Here is a 22,588-nt window from a genome sequence, read left to right on the forward strand (position 1 = left end):
TTTAGGCTAGGCTTAAATAATTTGGCATGGAAAATGGGCTCAGGGATCTTTGCCGTGCCCATGAAGGCTCCTCTGCCGGTAGGTGGGAGGGGGAGCTGGGGGTCCGGCTGGCCCAGGGGACCGGCTGCTGTGACGTGGGAGCGCTGGCAGGTGGCAGGGGACGCCTGCTGCTGGTGTCCAGGCTGGCAGCGCTCAGACCGTCACAGCCTCAGGGACTTCACGTCATATTTAGCACTGAGTTAATGTATATGCAGCGAGGGGTCCCCGGGAGAGCGCCGACCTTCCGCACGCTGCCCCGGGGAGACGTTTTCCCCGGGCAGGCACTGGGGGTTGCTGCTGTGAGGGCAGAGACTGATTTTCTCTGCCCCGTCGGCCTTTCCGTGCAGGGCGCTCCTGTGCCAGAACCTGCCCCTCGGCGCTGGCTGCTCAGTGTGCCTCTGCCCCAGGACACGGGTCTCAGGTTTGTTACAGCCACACGTCCACGGAGCTGGGATGAAAACGGGGTGTTCCCGTCGTTCCTGGTAGGGCTCTAATTAGCAGTCCTTAGCCCGCATCGGACGCTGCCGTGATCAGACGGCTTCAGCTCTGCTCTGCTCCAGACTCGGTGCGCTGGAGGAGTTTGAGTATTTGCCAGGGAGATTTAATTCGAGCTGCATATGAAGTTTTCCATTACAAATGTGAGGTGGTGGTTCTGCCATCCAAGCTTCTGCCTGGGAGCTGTTCAACAAGCAATACCTGCGTAAAACGGACCATTTACCAGAGAGTTTTGCTGAGCAGCAGGACCCTCCCAGAAATACTGGCTGGACGTATGGGAGCACGGAGGAGCAAACCCATCGTCACACTGGCCTTGGGGCGGGGGTTACTGGTTTCGGGCGGTCCAGGGGGCTCTGGCCGGCATTAGGTGCGGGCTGCAAAGTAACTTATTTTTTTCTATCAGAAATAGCATCTTTAAAGCACACAGAACAGAAGGGACAAGCTGCGGTGTTTTTCTCCGCGATCTCCAGTGCCTCGTGAGCCATTGCTGGAGGAGCAGGTGAGCGTGATAAGCTTGCAGTCGTTTGGACGGGCTCCTGGCCAACGCAAGCGATGTTTTTGCACTAATTAGGAAGGGTTTCTGGCCAATGCAAACATTTTTGTACCCAGTATCAATAACTCGGTCTTCCTAAAATGAGTTTGCAGTTGCTTTGCATGGTGTATTTGATTCCTTACGGATTCAGAGATTCATTTTTAATCATACATTAACTCGCTGTTTTTACACGACTTCGGAGTCACTTCCTAATAGTATGTTTGAATCCTTAGTTTCTAAAGGGGCTCATTTGTAGCACTGGGCTTGTATTATACCTTTAATTTCTTTCATTATCTACCAGCATTCCCTGAATTCCTGGGTAGTTAATGCTCACTTGAGTTTCCTGACAGTCACATTATACCGTATTTCCATTTTTCTCACCCATGTAATCTTCTCCGTGGATATGAATAGGCAAAAGAGATCAGCCCAGGATGCTGGAGACTGAACATATTGCTTGTGCTTTTCCCAGTGACAGGAAAGCGGTGTTTTCTCCTGCTGCGTGGAGCCCGCCGCTTAGAGACGAGTGGGCGCCGTGTGTTCCAAGGGTTTCAGGCTCGGGGGGATTCTGGTGTCGTTCCCCATTGCCCTGTGCTCCCTCTCCCCACCAAATACCTGTTTTTTCCCCCAAGTTGTTTGCAGAAGCGGCTTTTCCTTCCCGGCTGGAACCAACGTGTGCTGTGGCTTTTACACCTCAGCCAGAACCCTTTTCCATGAGCTGAAACTCTTGGCATTTTGTGGCAGCAAACCTGTGGTTACTGTGGCTGCGTACTAATGTTTCTACATCAATTACTGTGGTACTTTCTTCCAAAGCCAGATTGCAGTAATATGATAGGTAGACAAATGCTATTAATTATACCAACATATAGACATGCGTTGGTAGAAAAAGTTGATTGTGCCCTATAAATTTGCTGTCGCAAGACTCAAAAAAGAATTTCTTAGGTCTTTACTGTTGTAGAGAGTCACTCTTGGAGTTAAAATTTCCCTGTTTTTATTAGTGAAGCTGGAAAACAGGCAGATAAATAGTGAAAGGTTGACTCAGTTCTTAAAATGTGATTTTTTATTATCTGTTTTCCCCAGATTTGAGGATATTGGATATGGAATTTACTAGCTGCATCCATTGTTTTCCCACTATTGGACATTAATACCAGGTCCTGATGTTGAACCTTCACTGAGTATTCATTATGTATCTAAAGTTTTATGGTAGCTTCATCTTGCCTTGCTTTTAGATATCTTGCAAATAAATGCAGAATGAACAGCAAAAATAATGAGAATGTTCATAATTTTAAGACAGTAAAGACAAACCCCCCCCCTTTTTTTTTTTTGCATCTTACATTGAAGCATACTAATTCTTCTGTATCAAGTATTTTTGCAGAGAAACACATTCTTCATTCTCTTTATTTTGCTGGCAAATAGAAGCTGTGCATCCAGCTAGCTGTATGACACAGTGCCTTGTGTGAGCACAGTGAGATGTTAGTTACAGACGTGTGTGCAGCAGCGGCACTGGCGCAGCGGGCCGGGCTGCGCGAGGTGTGCGGGCTGCAGCGGGAGCCCTGCCATCCATCCGCTCCTGCCTGCTGGACACCGGGCCCCAGAACACCCCGAGCGACGCAAATCCAGCTCACAGGATGTGTCCGCGTTTGTGTTTCCAGGTTTGTCACCTGATGCCGAGGAGGGGCACATCTCTCCTGGCAAATACTGATGTCCAGCAGTCCGCTTAGCTGCGAAGGTGCGATATCAATAACGAGCTGTTAGAGGAGTCGATAGGAGTAATTAGCGTAGTTTTTTCATAAGGAGCTAACGGAATACCCATTGGGGCATTTCAACACAACAGATGGCGTTGGATTGTGGTGCGACCGACAAATCGGCATCCTTGTGCCGTGGTGCCCGGCTCCCTTGCACTGGTACATCGCAGATGGGATGGGATAGAGTAGGATGGGATAGAGTAGGATGGGATGGGATAGGGTAGGATAGGGTAGGGTAGGATGGGATGGGATAGAGTAGGATGGGGTAGGATAGGATGGGATGGGATGGGATAGAGTAGGATGGGGTAGGATAGGGTAGGATAGGATGGGATGGGATGGGATAGGCTAGGCTAGGCTAGGCTAGGCTAGTTCGGTTGGTTTGCAGGTGGGGTGTGCCCTGCACTGGCCGACAGCGTATGGTGAGACCCTCCCATGTCTGTGACTCAGGCCCGTGCCCGTCACCCCAGTCCCCAGCTCCTCGGCTGCGGGTGACCGGCAGCTTTCTGTTGTCAGCTCACGGGAACTGGAGCCTCTGGGGCATACGGAATTGTTCCAGGCAGGTTCTAGATTTCTGTTTTAGGGATAATCACATATTCTGTAGTGATATGTTGTCATTTTTAGAAATCCAGTGTGTTGTGCACAAAAAGCAACGTGCTGCTACTATGATTTTCTTCCTCAAATGTTGAGACTTGCTTTTTCTTTAATGGGATTGCTTACTAATTCCTGAAGAAGATTGTGAAACTGAAAAAATAGTCAGTGCCTGTTCATCTAACATCATCTGAACTTCAAATCAGCAGAGTTGTGTATTTAGTTTATTAAAAGTGACATGTTTGCTGGTAGGTTCAAGGGCCTGGTGAATATCCGTATCTAGATTTGTCTCTTGACTGCTGACTAGAGCATGCTTTCTACAGCAGTTGTAGTCATGGATACATGGAAATGACACTTTTGGTTTTGTTTTCTCCACGGCAATGCTTTTTACACAGTGTTCCAAACAGTATAATAAAGGATTGTCAGAAACTCTCCTCCTGGAGCAGTTGCAGATCCTGAGCCCTTGCACGTGGTTTCCCTGGCAGGGCAGTGCTGTGGTTCAGGGTGCTCCCTCGAGCTGGATGTGCTGCGGGTGTTCCGCAGTGGCACAGCTCAGTCAGTGGATTCGCTTGCACGGGGGCTGTCGGAGGACGGGGCAGCTCTGGTTTCCCCACATGCTCTTTCGCGGCGTCTCCTGGAGCATCCCGGGAGGAGATGGTGCATCTGCCCTTGGCGTCGCTGACAGGGGCCCTGGGGGTGTGGGGACATCCGTGGCAGAGCTGGCCCAGACCCTGTTTTCCATTTCATTTGGCAAACTTTTCCTGCAGAAAATGCCCCGCAAAAGTGACAATAACAATATTTTGGATATCAGCCTTGCACAAAAGGGTAATAGGAACTCCATGGGCATGCGTGGGCTTTTGATTCATCCTCAGAGATGACAGATGTGCATTTATTTAAGGTCTGAGAGTGGGACTCGGAATATTTATAGGGAATTCTTTGCTCCCACTCTTCCTGTGTGCATGTGGTCTGCAGTGGCAGTCAGACAGGAGCTCAGTGCTCTCTGACCAGCTCATGCACCATTCACATGGCGAATCCCTGCGCCAAGCACTGCTCTGTGTCCAGCATTCACAGCGTGCTGGGGAGGCAACGCTGATGGCCCTTGGCACGGTCGGGCTCTCGGGGCAGCGTTAAGGGCTGACAGGTGCAGCTGAGCACCTCAGCCCACCGGCGAGCTCCTGCACACTCCCGCCACTTCCAATGCACACTGAGCTTAGAACAGAGTAGAGTAGAGTGGAGTGGAGTAGAACAGAACAGAACAGTTGGTTTGGAAGGGGCCGACAACGATGCTCTCGTCCAAGTGCCTGAGCACATCAGGGCTGTGCAGCAGCTGAAGCCTGTGCCTGTGCAGGGTCTGCGTGTGCAGCGGGGTCTGCGTGTGCAGAGGGGTCTGCGTGTGCAGCGGGGTCTGCGTGTGCTCCGGGGTCTGCGTGTGCTCCGGGGGCTGCGTGTGCAGCAGGGGCTACGTGTGCAGCGGGGTCTGCGTGTGCTCCAGGGTCTGCGTGTGCTCCAGGGTCTGCGTGTGCTCCAGGGGCTGCGTGTGCTCCGGGGTCTGCGTGTGCAGCAGGGGCTGCATGTGCTCCAGGGGCTGCGTGTGCTCCGGGGTCTGCGTGTGCAGCAGGGGCTGCATGTGCTCCGGGGTCTGCGTGTGCAGCAGGGTCTGCGTGTGCAGCAGGGGCTGCGTGTGCTCCGGGGTCTGCGTGTGCTCCGGGGTCTGCGTGTGCTCCGGGGTCTGCGTGTGCAGCAGGGGCTGCGTGTGCAGCAGGGGCTGCGTGTGCAGCAGGGGCTACGTGTGCTCCGGGGTCTGCGTGTGCAGCAGGGGCTGCGTGTGCAGCGGGGTCTGCGTGTGCAGCGGGGTCTGCGTGTGCAGCGGGGTCTGCGTGTGCAGCAGGGTCTGCGTGTGCAGCGGGGTCTGCGTGTGCTCCGGGGTCTGCGTGTGCTCCGGGGTCTGCGTGTGCAGCAGGGTCTGCGTGTGCAGCGGGGTCTGCGTGTGCAGCGGGGTCTGCGTGTGCAGCGGGGTCTGCGTGTGCAGCGGGGTCTGCGTGTGCTCCAGGGGCTGCGTGTGCTCCAGGGTCTGCGTGTGCTCCGGGGTCTGCGTGTGCTCCGGGGTCTGCATGTGCAGCGGGGACTGCGTGTGCACCAGGGGCTGCGTGTGCTCCAGGGGCTGCGTGTGCAGCAGGGGCTGCGTGTGCAGCGGGGGCTGCGTATGCAGCGGGGTCTGCGTGTGCAGCAGGGGCTGCGTGTGCAGCGGGGGCTGCGTATGCAGCGGGGTCTGCGTGTGCAGCAGGGTCTGCGTGTGCTCCAGGGGCTTCGGTTCCAGCCCTGCAGCTTACGGAGCTGTGAGGATGTGAAGGAACTGAGGTATAAAGAGGCAATTTGTAAAATGGCAATAATGCTGTGTCCTTTACATTGGCTTTTGTGACAGTATTTATTTATCTGTTTGTGAGGCACTCCAGCTCTGTGGCAATGGGGGTTTTCTCATTATTGGTATAAATAGACCTATCTTTTTCATTTATTTAAGACTGAGATTAGATCGCAGCAATAGTTTAGTAGTGATAATTTTGTTTGCGGTGTTTGCTGATGAAGGCGGTAGCTGAAGTGTTATAGCTGCACTGCCCTTTCTTGTCATCGCTCCTCATGGTGGCTCTGGCAAACCAGCAGGGATGGGTTTGCAGGTGCCGGGGGTGGGAGCCAGTCCCGTCCCCCATGCGGCCCCTGGCAGCACAGACACCAGAGCCTTCCGTGGGACGGGGGTGCGGTGCACGGAGGGCAGGGGCTGCCGGTGTCTCCGTGAGACCCTCCTGCATCCACATGGGCCGAGCCGTATCCCAAATTGTGCCGAACCACCAGTTTAGTAACCCGATTCGGGCTGTTTGCCAGGGAAAACAACTGCTGTCCTGCATCTTCCCTGGGAGGCGGTGACTTCTAATAAAGGCTTGACTAGTGCTCTTTAGTTGTCTCGCCATCTTCTTTTTAAATATAAGATCTTTGCAATAAAGCATTTGTAATTTTATATATATATATTTTTTTTTTACCTTGTAGTGAACTTTGACCACTTCCAGATTCTCCGGGCGATCGGGAAGGGAAGCTTTGGCAAGGTAGGCTCGAGCGCTCGGGCTTGGCTTTGCTTGTATGTTTTATCAGGTGCCTGCTGTTATGTACTTATGATTTATTGAAATGGTAACAGTGCCAAAATAGGCTATTCTTCTTGTCAGATGATGGCTGCTAAGTAAACGCAGGAAAAACGCATTCAGGAAAATACCTTGTTGCCATTTGGCATTGCTTTAATTCTTGGCATCTTGATGAAACAGCTGTATTTTAAACTACCAGCACAATTGTGACCATTTCGTGGTGAATATTCATTACGTTTTGTTTCCTGAGAGGATTTGCAGGTTGTGAGGGTGACGGCAGGTCAGGAAGGTGTTGGGAGCTGGTTTGGGTGATTGACTGAGCTGGCATGATGTGGTCAAGAGGGTTCTCTGAAGCCCTGGGCTGTTTTCCCACTCAGAAATGAGTGATGCTGAAGAGTTTTTGCTGTTTATTTTTAACAAGTCTTTTATGCCAAGTATGTGGGAGAAGGTGGGAGGTGACGATCAGAAAGCTGGATAGCTCTGGAAATCAGTTACTGGTTGGTTTCCTAGGTTTATTCCTTTTTCATTCCCTTTTTCGCTGGCGCTCAGTCCCTGTGTAGATAACTATTTGCTGCTTCTGTCACGGCTTTTTACACCATTTGTTTGCACTGCGAGCACGCAGTTCGGCATGTCTGTGTGTGCACGTGCGTGTGTCCTTACACGTATGTAGCAATGCACGAGACTTCGCTGCATTGGTGCTGTTCTGTGGTTGTTCTGTCACCTGCATTTCGCTGTGCCCCACCAGTAGTTGTGTCCCTCTGTTTAGCTGAGATGTGTGCACCCGATGGACAGGAGCTGTATGACCGATAACCCTGGTGACAATTCATGAAAATTGCTGAATTTGGTTGTAATTGTCTCCTGTGTGACGGTCACGTGGTGCAGGGCTTTGTCTTAGGATGGGACAGGGAAGTGGCCTTTGAAATTGTGCAAAATGTGCAAAATCAAACTTGTGGGATAGCAGAGACTGGATCAGAGGACGGTGTCTCTGCACGCGGCTGAAATCAGTGGAAGACAAGCTGGGTAATCAGAGGAAGGCTGGATGCCCTCTCGTTTGTTGTTGCTCTGTCCATCTTGCTTTGATCGGCAGCTCAGACCACGAGGGAAAGAAAACCCGCAGCTGGCCGCGGGGATGAGCCGCCTGTCCTTTGCTCTCGGCTCTGCCAGTGTCACCCGACCTGCTGCACTCCATGGTCAGAAACTTTGTTCTGATGCTCGGAAACCTTGCAAAAGGAGAAATTTCTCAGGAGATCTGAGATCTAAGTTACTGAAAGTCTCCTCTTAAATACTTAGTTGAGCCTTGAGAAACAGCAGCAGTGCAAACTCCAGCGCGGTCTGGATGAGGTGAGTCCAGCTCTCCCGGCAGTCAGGAGAACAGGCGCCATTAGTCACGGTGCTCTCATTAGCACTGCTTGCTAACGAAGATGTCTCGTCACAGCCTCGGTTAGCTGTCCAACACCCAGGCTTCTGTCACACGGCTCTGTGTGCTGGGGGCACAACCTGCCCACGCCAATTCCGCCTGGTTTGTTGTGACTCCACGTGGGATCAGGGCTAATGAAACGTAAAGCCGAGCAGTGTGCAAGTCATGGAGAGGGTGGATTTAAATAGTAACCCAGATTTGCAGCCATGTCTCTTGAGGAAGAGGAGGCAAAAGCTGTCAGAAGAGCTATGTCAGATTTCTCCGTTAGATGATGGAGAATGATTAAATACAAGCTCGGGTCCTTCCTCGAGGTAGTGCTGTGAAGATAAAGCAAAGAGCGGAGGAAAGTGCCCCAGACAGCCCTGGTGAGAATGGTAACTTCTGCTCATCATCAAAGACCAAAACTTAACTCAAAATCTTGCTAAAAAATAGCAGCTAACTTTTTTTTTTTGAGCTCCTATGAGCAGACTCGTAGAATCATAGAACCACAGAATGGTTTGTGTTGCAGGGCCCTCCCCAGCTCCCCAGTGCCCCCCTGCCATGGGCAGGGACATCTGCACCAGCTCAGGTTGCTCAGAGCCCGTCCAGCCTGGCCTGGGATGTCTCCAGGGATGCTTCAGCCACCGCCTCTCTGGGCACCCAGACTTCCAAATATCAACTTTCTGGAGAAAAGAGGTTTTATTCTGTTGAACAGCAGCACCTCGTGCTGGAAAATTAATTCTGCTCAGAACACGAAAAGGAGAAAAAAATATTCTTGTCCCAGGGCAGGACCTTTTTGGCTTTGAAGAGAGCTGCTCCTCATGGCTGCTTCCTTTTCTGTTTATGTTAAAGCAAGGTTAAGTCTAGCATGTAGCAGTCTATCAGGCATCAGAAATGTATATACACTTTCAACAAAATGCTGAAATGATTCATCTGTCATCTTTCTGGATAATTATGTCAATATGCTAAATTTCCTTTGATACCAAGAAAGGCTTTTTACATTTACAAAGTAATTTACGACTGGCATTTAATTGCAGAAAATTTAGAACTATTAATACCTACGTGAAAACTCTTACTTGGCATATAGGAGAAGTTTAGTTGCTTGGGCTGATTTCAGCACTATCTGCCCCATGGGGAAGGTGCTGCGGAGCCCGTGCCCCGTCCCCTCATCTTTCAGATACCATTAGTCACATGAAGGTCACGCTCAATTCCATGTTTACTCAAATTAGCAAGTGTGTAATATTTTCCATACGTGTTAGAGGTAATATTATGTGATTGCCAGCATTTTAATAGGAGCGTTGTGTTTCTCGGGTGGCACAGCTGCTCGGGCTTGGCTGGTCCGTTGCCGTCCCCGTGGAGCAGCGGCCAGGAGGGGGTTTCCAGAACGGGATGCAGTTTGTGAGGCCCCGTTTCAATGGGAAACGCGCTGCGAGTTTCACTCTGCTTCACAGGAGATGTGATGAGACCTGGAAATCCGAGAAGGTGTTGGTTGCATTGGGTATCCTGACATGTCCCTTCTGAAAACCTGCCCTGTCTGTGCGACCCGGGGCAGCCGGGGGAGCGTTCGTCCCTGTGTCCCCCCTCCCACCCGGGCTTCCCTCTTGATTCTCCCTCGAATCAGACACCTTTTCCAAGTGATGAAGAACGGGATATATGGGAATTCATTCACAGAATAATCACAGAAAGTTAGGGATTGGAAGGGACCTCGGAAGCTCACCCAGCCCAATCCCCCGCCGGAGCAGGAACACCCAGCTGAGGTTCCACAGGAAGGTGTCCAGGCGGGTTGGAATGTCTGCAGAGAAGGAGACTCCACAACCTCCCTGGGCAGCCTGGGCCAGGCTCTGGCACCCTCACCGGGAACAAGTTTCTTCTCAGATTTAAGTGGAACCTCCTGTGTTCCAGTTTGCACCCATTGCCCCTTGTCCTGTCACTGGCTGTCACCCAGAAGAGCCTGGCTCCATCCTGTGACACTCCCCCTTCCCATATTGATCCCCATGAACGAGTCACCCCTCAGTCTCCTCTTCTCCAGCTCAGAGCCCCAGCTCCTCAGCCTTTCCTCACACGGGAGATGCTCCACTCCCTCCAGCATCTCCGTGGCTGCGCTGGACTCTCTCCAGCAGTTCCCTGTCCTGGAGCTGAGGGGCCCAGAACTGGACACAATATTCCAGATGCGGCCTCCCCAGGGCAGAGCAGAGGGGCAGGAGAACCTACTGACCTACTGACCACCCCCTTCTAATCCCCCCAGGTCCCATTGCCCTTCCTGGCCACAAGGGCCCAGTGCTGGCTCATGGTCACCCTGCTGTCCCCAGGACCCCCAGGTCCCTTTCCCCACACTGCTCTCTAATAGGTCATTCCCCAACCTGTACTGGAACCTGGGGTTGTTCCTGCCCAGATGTAAGACTCTACATTTTCCCTTGTTATATTTCATTAAATTTTTCCCCGCCCAACTCTCCAGCCCCTCCAGGTCTCTGGATGGCAGCACAGCCCTCTGGCATGTCAGCCACTCCTCCCAGCTTGGTGTCATCAGCAAACTTGCTGATAGTACACTCAATTCCCTCATCCAAGTCGTTGATGAATATATTGAATAGTACTGGTCCCATTGCTTTCACTGTACTGCTGAACATCTCTGAGGTTCTTCAGCATGGATTTATGTCTTTGTCCACTGTTGGGAACAGGGGATTTAGGCAGGGGATGGGGCTGGAATGAACGGCAATGCAAAATGACATTTTCCAGAGAGAACAAATACCTCTCGGGGCAGGTGGGCCCATGCAGGCAGCGCACAGGCAGCTTTCATTTTTCTTTTTCTTTATTTTGCATGATTTGTGAAGTGCTAATGGGACCTGTGAAGGTTGAAGGGAACCCACTGGTCGTACAGAGGTTTTCAGAGCTGGCAGGGGCACGGTGAGGGGCTGGATAGCCGGGACCCCGGCCACCGCCAGCCCTGCAGCAGGGAGATGTGTTTCCAAAGAGAGGTTGTTTGCAGTGTGGTTTGCTTTGCAGAACTACTTTAACTTCATTATTTTGTTGCTTTAAGAGTTCACACAGCCTGAAGCTGGGTATAGAAAAGCTTTAATCCATTTTCTAAAGGTCATAAATGCCTACTTGGTAGATACAACATAAATAAAGTTCCCATAAAGTCTGTTCTCAACTGAATATCTCTTTGATCTCAACACAAGCTTGATATTTTGTCCTTTTTTTTCCAGCTTTATAAATGTTAGATTTTTCCCCAAAAGAAAGGCTAGAAATGTAATCCTTTGATATTGAAATACCACGGATATTTTTTGTCCCTGTGTTTTCCTTTGCTGGACTGGAGCTCGCGGGAGGCTGAGGGTTTGCCAGAGCTGCAGGTGGGTCTCAGGACACACGTCCCTGCCGGACATCGTCCCCGTCACTGTTCGGACGCCGGTGATGGCCCCGACCCTGGCGCCGGAGGGCGGCGGGAGCACCTTCTACCATCGGGAAAAGCCACAGGAGAGAGAATGCCAAAGAATGAAAAGTCTTAGTGACGATGTGGTCCAACACTACCGCACTGTCCAGATCTCGGGTTGTGGGGGCAGCAGCGGGAAAATGACAGAGCAGAAAATGCTGCTGAGTGATCTCGAGTGACAGGTGAGCAGTGACTTTGGCTGGAAGCTGCCAGGGATGTGATACTGTGCACCCCCAGCGAGGACCTGTTTGGGGTTTATGAAGGATCAGGCTTCATAAGACAGTGATTTGTAGTAAAAGCTGCCCACTTTTGTTATTAATATATACCCAGTGCCTTATTAACATTTGCCTTAGAAACTGCCTGGGGTTTATTTCAGCCCCCGTCATTCCCCGTGGATGAGTCACGCCGATGTGGGACGGAAGGTGGGACGGCTGCTCCTGCCAGCAGCCGCAGGCCATGGACTTGAACATGATGCAAGAGAGCGGAGGGAGGAAGCGCCCACCTCCAGCCCAACACCGGCCGATGGCCCCTGGGCCGCCCCGGCAGGGAGCCGCTAGCCCAGTGCAGAGTGCCATGCTGGGCGGCATCACCGCCCTGGGGGCTTGGCTCATGGGGCAGGCTGGCTTTGCTCTGTGTGCCAGGCTCGCCCCACACTCCTGCGGTTTCTCAGCTTGCTCAGACGGCCTCTGTCCCTCCCGCATCCCGAAACCTGCTGGTTCCTCGTCACCAGGAGGCTTGGAGGAAAATGGGATGCTGAGTGCAAATCATGGCATTTGAACGCGATGCTTATTCTCCAATAGGCTCTAACCCTGGGCTCGCTGTAGTCTGTGCACTGATTCATTGCATCTTGTGCCAGGGGAAGCCGCCTGTGTATTTTGCTGGAGCCTCTTCACGGGGTAAGGATGGCTTTTCTGGTGCGGTGTGCGACACCCTGCCTTTAGTCACAAACACACATCCCTGCTCACACGGCTCCTTCCTGCTGTGCCTCGTTCCCCGGCCGGGGAGGCCAGGCAGAGCACACCGGCTGTGCTCGCCGTGCGCTGGAAGTTGAGAAACGCACCGCAGCTCTTGTCCACAACCAAGGATAAATCTGTGCATAAGCCAGCCTCTCTCTTTAATCCACTACAAAACAACACATAAAATGTTTTCATTTGCTTTGCTCCCCCACACTTTGCAGACGTGCTCCACCATGCGCTTGCGGGGCCTCTTTACTCCTCACTGAAGTTTTGTCATCTGCTCTTGTCTAGTTGTCTTTCGCCATCCAAGGGCACCAGCACCAAGAAGGTCTCGTGCCTTGTTGCCAGAACGGAGCTTGTCTCTACTAACTCACACATAGCAGTGCAGCCTGATTTGGTGTGATGAATTAAAGAGGATTCCCTGCTGTCTAATAATACGATTTAATTAACAATGGAGCCTTTCCCTCCTTCCGGATCTCTGTCTTTTTTGTTGTCTGATTGGTTTTCACAAGCCGAGAGGAAATTTTACATCTTTGAGATGTTCATCCATCTGTAAAATCTGGCTGAAACTGGCCAACCGTCCTAAAAGTCGGTAGGGAAGAGTGTGAAAAAACAATCCCATAACCCCATTTTCTTAGGAAAGCAGACACAGATGTTTAATTCCTGAAGCTGTAAGCAAGTCCAGCAGGCTGGATTGGTCCTGGCGCGAGGCTGCAGTGCAGCGCAGCGGAGCTCTTGGGGACAGCCGGAGCGGGAGCAGGTCCGGCTGTCACGTCGGCATTGTCCCCCAGCGGTCCCACCGGGGCCAGCGCTGCGTGGTCACAGTGCTTGGGGCAGGCTGCTGCTGCCGGGGCCACGACTTCCCCGTGGGACGCGCTGCTGGGAAATGTCCGGGGGCCGGTGGCGACACCTCGCGAGGTGCTGGCTCTGGCGTGCAGCACTGGCTGCGTGTCCTGTGTTGGTGGCGGGATAAACCGTCACTAGCGATGGCGGTGGTGGGCAGGGACGGAAGCGGGGAGAACAGAGGGTGCTGAATGGTCCCGCTCGCCGTTTCCTCACTCTTGCCTCACTCTCAGTCTTCACTGTTGCTGGTGTGGGGATGTCACTAGTGCCTGCCTCTGGTGTCCACTTCCAAGCTGGTTTTTTAAATTTTTTTTCTTTTTTCCCCTCCCTCCACCACGTTTTTCCCTTCCCTTACTGCCTCTGAACTGTACAAAACTCTGCCTTGTGCCTGAGGAGAGTGTCGCGCTCAGAACCACTTTGCCATTTGGAGAATCTGCTTTTCCCTTGCTCTGCGCTGCAAAGCAGGGATCTGTGTGTGGATCGGGCAATGCCCAGAAATAGTGAAGGAGATGAAGATGCTGCTGCTTTGAGGCAGCGCAGCCTTCCTCAGGCCCTGTACCTTCTCAGGGCTGTCTCAGCCCTGAAGTCACCCAGTAATAGGCACATCTACTGCTTTCCTACCGCAGTTTGCAGAAAGGTCGATAGTGGGAGGAAGCCTAGACAGCAAATCCATAATACATCTTCCACATGACATGTTTGTGTAAAGACTATGAAGTTTGCTATAAAGAGTAAGATGATGCTGTGCCATTACAGCGCCGGCAAAAGCAGTAGCTCCCAGGAGGGGCCCCGCTCGGTCCCGTGAGCTGGAGGCACCAAGCCAGGCTTCCTTAGGGGCAATTTCTCTTTCCTCCACAAAATCCTCTGCCACGGTCCCACATGTGTCTCCAGCTGCCCAAAATGAGAGTGGCAGTGAAGTCCCAACGGAGGGGAATGTCCAGCGTGTTCTCATGTGCCCTTTTAAAAACAAGGTGTTTTTCCAATTACTTGTGACTGTTGCAGGTGGCTGTTTAGTTATTGTCGTTATTAATCCAAGCCCTTTCTCTGACAATGTAGGACTGCAGGCTGGACCCTCTAGGACATCCCTCTGCCATATTCTTTGCCTGGCTCTCCACATTACCTCTGCCTGTTGGGCCTTTAGCTCTTGTTTGTGACAAAGCCCGTAGTGTGTGTCCCCACTCAGAAGGTAGCACAGCTTTTGTTTTTCATTTCCCGCTGTCACTGCCGTGTCCCTGTTTGCACAACAACCTGCAGATGCCGGGGGAGGCATCGCGAGGGGGCTGACAAGCCCTGGGGTGGAGGAGCAGGCGGTGCTCGGGCAGCCGGGATCGATGGCACACGGGTGCGCGTTCCCAGCATTGCTGCGGCGGCTCCGCTGAGTCTGGGAGCAGAAGCAACGTCCCGAGCTGAACCACAAAGCTGCTTCTGCCCGGCGATGCAAGGAGAGCTTGCTATGGCTTGTGTCAGCTCCGTCGTTTTCTCACATCTATTACTGCCTGTGCATCAAGGCTAAATAGCTATTTCCTGCTCAAATTCTTCCTACCTCTCACATGTGACATTTTTCAATATTAAATTCTAACAACAAACCCCCTTCCTTCCCCCACCTAAGCCACAAATGCAATCTGGTCTCTAGGTCTTTGATTAAGGAGACCTTTTTGTGGATTAACATATGCTGTCTGTTGGATGGCAGATGTCTCTGAATCGAACACCAACACTTGTGTTCAGAGGGGCCAACCCAGGGATGGGGTGAGGAGCGAGGAGCTGTGGGTCTCTGGGGGAGCCGGGGGCGTTGCACACCCGTGTGTTGCACACCCGTGCGTTGCACGCCCATGCGTTGCACACCCGTGTGTTGCACACCCGTGCGCTGCGGGGCTCCCACCGACTCGCACGAGAACAACAGTGGAGCAGGAAAGGGCAGAGCACCAATGCACTGATGGTCTCACATGGCCAACGTAAAAGAATCTTATTATTAAAGACATGTGTCCTGCTTTGCTAATGTTAATGATAAATTTCTCAGTGGGTTAAATATGACCAGCATTTGGATATTTTTTGTTTTGTTCTGACAAGCCATCAGACAGCACACCCCCACAAGCTAGTTAATTGAACCAAGAGCATGGGATGTTTCAGCATCAGATGCAGGATCTGGCAACAATAAAATTGAAGCTACATTGGACATCGAAATCATCTACAGGTCCTTAGAAGCTGCAGCTTATGAGTTTGGGATGTTCTGTTAATGCTCATGGTTGGACAATCCAATTACAAACCACTTAATGTCATAAATGATAAGGAACAATGTCCTCTGTTCTTATGAAATTATGAATATATCAGCATGATGCAGCAAGTATTCACCAAGCGCTTTTATAATAGTTTATTAAAGTACGTGTTGTCTGGCTTTACTCAGAGCATGATGGGTGTACCCATTCTGTTGCTCTGGCAGCACCATAATTCGGTGATGTTTGCAGGAGAATTTCTCCTTTTCTTCCAGTGATGTATTTCTTCTTGTGGGTTGGACCAGCGTTCAAAGAAACCTGAAGTTCATGACTTCCTATGTACGTGTCTGCACACTGCTTAAAGCCAAATCTGTAGCTCAAAGCAATGGAACAGACACAAATCCATAAAGCTGTCCTTGGTACAGTTGTGTTCTGGGTTTTCTATGGTGAAAACAGGAGCTGCCCACAAGCAGTTGAGATTTTCTGTGTCTCAGCAATGAAGAAAAAATGGAACACGAGAAAAGTAAACTGATGCAGCTGGTATGCAATTAACTACAGAAACTATTATTATTATTATTATGTTATTTGACATAATTCTGCCGCAGTGGGAGGGCATCCTGCCTGTGCTGTGCACCCAGCTCAGCTCAGCACCAGGCTGGACCTGTCGCTGGACAGCAACTGCTCGTGAGCCGGGCTTACTGGGAAGTGTCTTTCCCATTGGTGAGCAAACAATGTGCTTTTATTCTTCCCAGCTTTCCTGCCTGCCTTTCTCTTTTGAAAATGCCTCTTTCACAGTCTTTTAAGGATTAGGTGGTGATTTGCCTTGTTTCCCAGGTGAACCACATCGATGGATTCTGGGGAGAGGCAAAAAGGGGATGTGGAGAAAGTTGTTGGTGTGGACCAGTTCCTGCTCTGGCAGGGGGATTGGACTAGATGATCTTTCGAGGTCCCTTCCAATCCCTAACATTCTGTGATTCTGTGATTCTGTGAACAGACCTTCAGAGGTGGATCAAGAGGGTTGTGTGAAAAGTTGGGTGTTCTATGTGACGAGGTCGGGGAGACCAGAGAGAGCATTTCTTGTAATTGCTGCTTGGGATGGAGTGTCCCTGAACAACCGCCGTCCACGCAGCGCCCGCCTGCCCGAGCTGCACACCCCCCAGCCGGCTCCGCAGAGACCTCTGTGTCGGGTTCGTGTGCCGTTCTGTTTCATTGCTGCTTACATATCATTTCTATTTCGCATGGCTGTGGAGTTTGGTGACCCTCTGCATCAGTCTCTGAGCGCCTTTTCCCGTGTGCCGTGGCCTTCGGTCCCTGTCCCCATGTGGGTGAGCACATCCCAGGCGGCAACTCAGCAGTGACGCCGTCGGACGTGCTGCTTTGCTCTGTGGAACTGAATCTGAAAAGTGAACCAGCATTTTTATTTGTGTTACCCTGACCTGTGGAACTGGGTTCTGCTGGGAGAGCAGTGATAGGTCGATAGATAGCTACGTGCATATGTGTATATATCCATACCTACACAAACGCCAAGTCGTGATGGTTTTTAGGCGCTGCCTTCCTGTTGTGGGTCACTAGCCCCCAAGGGAGGGAGCACCAACGTTATGGATTTGAACTACATGCAGTTTCTCGAACCGTGCAATGAGCCAGTTCCCTCCATATGGGTGTCTGTCCCTCGAAAGCGGCAGGACAGGTTGCTGACATAAGATGCCCTTTGGTGAAAGGTCTGTGGTTTTCTAGGCAATCTTTATTTGTAACTCCTTTTCCCTGGGCAGCAAGTGGGCCTGACAGTCTCACTACCTCATTCTGTTGTAAAAGCTGTGCAGTCTGGCTTATGAATCTAGCGAGGTTAGCCTCTGTCGTTATTATTTGTGGTGTTGCTTAAAATCATGATGTCTGACCACATTCCTTACAAAGTCTAGGGGCCCTGCAGCCATTTGGTATAAACACAGGTAAAAGTGTTTCTGATACACCTTGCCTTTTCATGGTCATGGCTGAGGTTGCTCCCCAATCCCTTACCTCAGCGTGGTGCTGCTGTTGGTTCAGCTGGGTGGTGCGTGAACACCGTGACATTTGAGGCCCATGCGCTGTGGTCACAAAATAGCCGGAATTGTTGAAGTGCAACATACTGGATGTTTTCCTGAATATTTTCATTCTCTGACTGCCTGGAAGAAGGTTCCTGTAAACTTGGCCTACATTGTATAGAATACCTACTGCATTACAAAGCATGTAAGGAAACCCACGAGGTGTATTTGTTGCACACAGGGTGACGTTCTGCCAGTAACAAGTGGCCAAGAGCTGCTGCTCTCTCCGGTTTCTCAGAAGCTTGATGTTTGTCTAGCTGCTCTCTGTCAATTAACTGATTCAGCCGAGCGCGGTACCGATGTTTGCAGAGGCTCAGCAAAGCTCGCGCGGAGCTCCGGGCGTGCGGGGCCGCAGGGCTCGCCTGTGTGTGGACGTGCCTTGATCCGGAGCAGAGCCGAGCACGTGCCGCGCTCCAGACACAGAAAATGCGCTTCCCGGCGTGTCCAGGCACGCTGTCCACAGGTGTGCACTCAGACTTCGCTTCTCGCTGCATCCTCTGCCCAGGATCCATGGGTGCTGGGGGGAAGACGCAGAAGGGACTAATTCTCATGCCTCAGCCAGATTCTGTTGTGTAGTTCTGGTACCTGCTCTTCTTAGTCTCTGTCGCTATGTCTTTCTGCTAAATGCTGCCGTCGGCAGTGGGAAACAGGGAAGAGGAACGGGCAGAGGGAAAGGTCAAGCTGCTCAGCCTGTCAGGAGCCCAGAGCTGAGAAAATGGCCATGAGGTGTGTGAGCAGCATAGGGAATGGGGTGTGATCTGGGCTGACTGGAGTCCCCGAATGCTGATTCCTCTGTCATTCTCCCCATTGCTAACGCTGCTGAGCAGCCGCGGGTGCGATGTGGCCGCGCTGGCGCCGGTGCCGCCGGGCGGTGGGGACCGGGACAGCCGCACACGGTCACCTCTGCGTGTGTCTGTTCAGAGAGGGTGGATAACGAGAATACTGGCTGTTTCAGTAGTCTCATAAAATTAAAAGATTAGTAATGAAAACATGGATAAATTCTAAATTTAGTGCTTTCCATTTTCATGCAGACTGGAGACTTTGTTCTCTGAAGTAAAACCTTAACCATAGTATCACTGCATTGCAAATATGCTTTTCTAATGTTTCATGCTTTTAAAAATTCTTACTAACCCATTACAGTTGCAATAAACTATGTTTTTTCTCTATGATCGGGAATTCTGCCCCCTTAGGAAAACACTCTGGACTGTAAACACATGAGATTTTTTTAAAGAAAGAAAAGAAGGTAACAGTATTTATTAAACAGAAGTCTTTTGTGCATCCACTATCGCTCTCACCTCCTGTTTAGTTACCATTTATGTACAAAATCCATCAAGAATCCTGCTGTTACTGTTGTTTATTCACGGCGTTGCAGTAAGATTGTTGTGCTATATTACTACTTTTGATCTAAAAATTATTCTTTAAAGTGCTAAAAATTCCTCTCATTAAAGGGCAACGCAGTATAAAATATATACCTGTTTGTATTAAAGAAATGGTGCGGTTAAACCAAACCGCAGTGAAGATGAAGTAACGACCCAGCCGCTCCCCCCAGTGCCGCTGTGGCAGACGCTGTTGAGCGGGATGTGCAGCCCGTCCTGGGCGGCAGCTGCTCTGCTGGGCGATGCTCCAGGCTTGGGGCACAACCAGAGCCGCGGTCAAGCGCCGCTGCTCGCACAGCGATGAGCTCAGGTATCGATGTGCCCCTTGCCGGTGCCCGTGCCATCAGCGCAGCCGGCACACAATCGATGTGCGAGCCTTGGGTCACGCAGGGCTGGCTGGGGCAGCCGCCGGCTCCGGCCGGGCTGCAGTCTCAGCCATGACTCAGTCAGCGAGTGCGTTGGGGTCATGGGGACATCCAGGGTGATGGGCCGCTTGGGGAGCGGGTAGCTCAGCAGCATTAATGAGTGCAAGCAGATCACAGCCATCTCTTGCAGGGGACATGGCTCTCTCCAGCCAGCTGTGACAGAAACCGATCATTAGAAGAACTGCAATAGATTCCTCCTGGAGAAGGGACTCATTATATTTTGTACATTGAGTTGCTGCATGTGCGGAGGTCGATGCCAGAGTTGGAGCAGACATCTCCTCGAGGAGCTGCTATAACATGCACTTTCTTGCTTTTTGTAAAGGAAGGGCAACAATGGCCACAGTGAAATTCGTGTCAATAGAGTTGTGCTAGGCGTGCCACGTTGGTCTTAACTACAAATTATCATTAATCCTCTCCCTTCCAAGATGATATTTGCTCACTGACACTTTAGTTATTTGTGTACTGTGACAGTTCCTTAGCATGGTTTCTGTTGGTTGCCCTCCAAATGCTTTGAGTCTTGGGCATGTAGGACAAAGGGAAAACAAAGCTTTGTTTGGGCAGGTCCTACAAGTCTAGGGTTTTTTTCCCAAGGGAAAGATAGTAGGGATTTTATTGCAATATTGAAAAGCAGATGTGAACAGATGCAACTATAATCTGGCCGAACTTCCATCCAGCCAAGTTACTGACTTTAAACCTGGAGCGTGGTGCTGTGGTTGATGGACAAATTAATGCTGTGTATGTGCACAGAGGTATTTGCTGTCAAGTAACAATTGTTTGTACTTACTCTCATTTCTGACTGGCAGCTGGCAGACCCAACAGCTGATCCTAAAGCCAGGGAGGTTTTCACGGCTCTGGTGTATTGGCTGTTTTTAAAGGACTGAAGGGAGCTTTGCTCGCCTTTGTGCCGGGAGTCACTTCATGATTTGCTGGTGTCTTAGGCGCGGGTATCTGTGCTGCAATAGCTCTTACGGTTTCTTTGCAAGGCCTTGGGCCGGGCGCTGAAAAACAAGGTCTTTCAGTACAGAAATGAGATGCCTACCAGAGCAGGTCCCTTTGGAGCAGGTTGGTGGTGAACCCATCAGCGCACTGCAGCAAGCTGCTGCCAGTGGAAAATGGAGCGTTTGGCCGCAAGAGGCATTCGTTCCTCCTGAAGGTTTTACACCGTGAAACGTGAGCGTCCCCTTCTTTCTTAGCTGAAAAGTTATACCTGTATTTATTTGCTTCAGCGTGGAATGGAAGCTTTGGTGCCTGGAGGCAGCGGCAGCAGCGCTGGGCCACATCGCTCTCAATGCCGTTGCCCGGCAGTGCTGCTGCAAGATGAGTGATGAGGTTCTTCGAAACAGCACAGTGAGCGTTCTTGCCTTGGGATCAGGAAAAGCTTCAACGTTAATTCATGTTCAGAGATTAAATAAAGCCCTCCATTCTTCATTGGAAATAATTAGATTTCTCTCTGTTCCAAGTTTTATCGAATATGTAACTGAAAAAATCATTTTGTCTGCCTCTTCGACCAGGGTATAAAACATCACAGAATGTAATCATGGCTGTAATGTGAGTCCCAATAGAAGACTTAACTCACAATGTATGTCAGCCATAGCAAGACGTACTTCCCACATTTTATTCAGAAAAGACTTGTTAACCGTAGCTGTATACAGGGGTCCAGATCCTCGTATAAATCCGTGGAGTGCTGCAGAGCTGGAGTAAATGGCAGGTCCAGGTTTGCATCCATCCCAAAGACAGAAAGAAGATGGGTCGTGGTGTCTCCTGGGATTTCTGCAGGTTGGTCTGATTTTCCATCATTCTTCTTCAAACAATATTAAAGCCAGAAAATCCCAGCAGAGATGTGCACTTGTGATTAAAGCTCCACAAAAATGTAGACGCCTAACAGCCTTTCCGTAGGAGGCGCGACAGCCCCAGAACACGCGTCCCTGTCTGTCCCACCTCCCCACGGGCTCCGCTCTGCTCAGGTCGGCACATCCCCGACGTGCCGCGTCCAACACACGTGCTCAAGACTATGGCCAAAGGATGAGCCAAAATTCCTTCGTTTTCTGTTTTAGTGTTTAGTAAAGACATCTGATTTTGAGATATCTGACTAAAATTTCTATCAAATGATGAAACTATACAGCTGGCATGCAAGAGGGGAGACGGTGGAGAACGAGGACAAAGAAAACTGAAGAAAAATGCTCCTTTTTCTTTTTTGTTTCTTATGTTTATATGCTGTCACTTCTTTAGTTTTTCCTTGTTTATTTGGATTAACGTCTCTCATGAGGTAAAGAGGTCGACATGTTTTTGGAGCTGCAAGTCAAATAATCACCCATATCCGAAACTCAGTTATACAAACATCTGCTTAATCTCTGACGAGACGTTATTTTCTCCACATGACATTAAAAGGAAGTGCTTAATACAAATCACCTAAAATTGCTTTAAGTGATAGGATTTCAGAGCATGTAGCGAACATTCTGCACTCCCCTCTCATGAATTCGTGCAGGAAAATTAGAAAATATTCGATGACAGACACCAACTAGGGCTTGGCTCCCTGCTTGCTGTGTCCGGTGCCGGTAAGGAGAGGTTTCCTGACGTGGTTTCGGTGTGCTGGTTGTGTGCCATTTGTGTCAACAGCAAGAGGGAAAGATGGTTCATTCTGGAAAAAAAAATAAGGGCAAGCCTGGTTTTGCATATGTTTTGAGCACGGTCCCAGCTGTGTCATGAGATGTGTTCTAGATTCCCGGTGCACAGAGGGCTGGCCCCGTTCGTGAGTGACAGAAATGCGTACGTGTCTGTTGAGCTTCCAGGGGGTCTGCAGGTTTGCTGGAGAGGGGAACATGAACACACTGTTACGACGACGGAGCTGGAGTTATTGATGTATGGCACGCTGAGGTGCGATCTTGAACAGCAGGTTTTATTTTGGGCCAGAAGAAGTTTTCGTCTCTAGCATAAACAACTGAGAAAGGGATTTTTAATGTAAGTGTTGACACGACCTAAAAACACCAACAGGCTTGCTATGAATTAAAGTTTTATCAGCTACTGTTACAACTTGGCTGTAGCAAACAGCAGTACGGAATTAAAGAGATTTTAATGATTTATGGTGTTCTGAAAAACCAGTCCTTCATCAATCTTGTGATAAAGCACAACTTTTCAGCAGGGAAAAAGTAAAGTTTTGAGACTCCATGAAAAATATTTTAAGGAGTGAAATGCGGCGAGGTGTTTGGAATAGAAAACAAAATCAGCTCTTGAAGATGTGAAGGCAGACTGGTTGAGCTGGAGGTTTGCACTTAGAGCATGGCTCCTCAGAGCCGCAGTCATTTTCCATTCACCGCAATGTTACACCTTTTAAATTGCTTTATACCAGAGCAGACAGG

General features: G+C 50.5%; 1 protein-coding gene across 1 annotated transcript in view; it reads left to right on the plus strand.

Moving 5' to 3' along the window:
• The window catches only part of STK32C (serine/threonine kinase 32C), a 74,662-nt gene that overhangs the window by 33,423 nt on the left and 18,651 nt on the right, over window positions 1-22,588 (plus strand). The window contains exon 2 of the mRNA XM_065638956.1: window positions 6,436-6,491. Coding sequence (XP_065495028.1) covers window positions 6,436-6,491 — 56 coding nt within the window. The remainder of the gene's footprint in view (window positions 1-6,435; window positions 6,492-22,588) is intronic.

This window comes from Caloenas nicobarica, chromosome 7, assembly GCF_036013445.1.
Source record: "Caloenas nicobarica isolate bCalNic1 chromosome 7, bCalNic1.hap1, whole genome shotgun sequence".
NCBI lineage: Eukaryota > Metazoa > Chordata > Aves > Columbiformes > Columbidae > Caloenas > Caloenas nicobarica.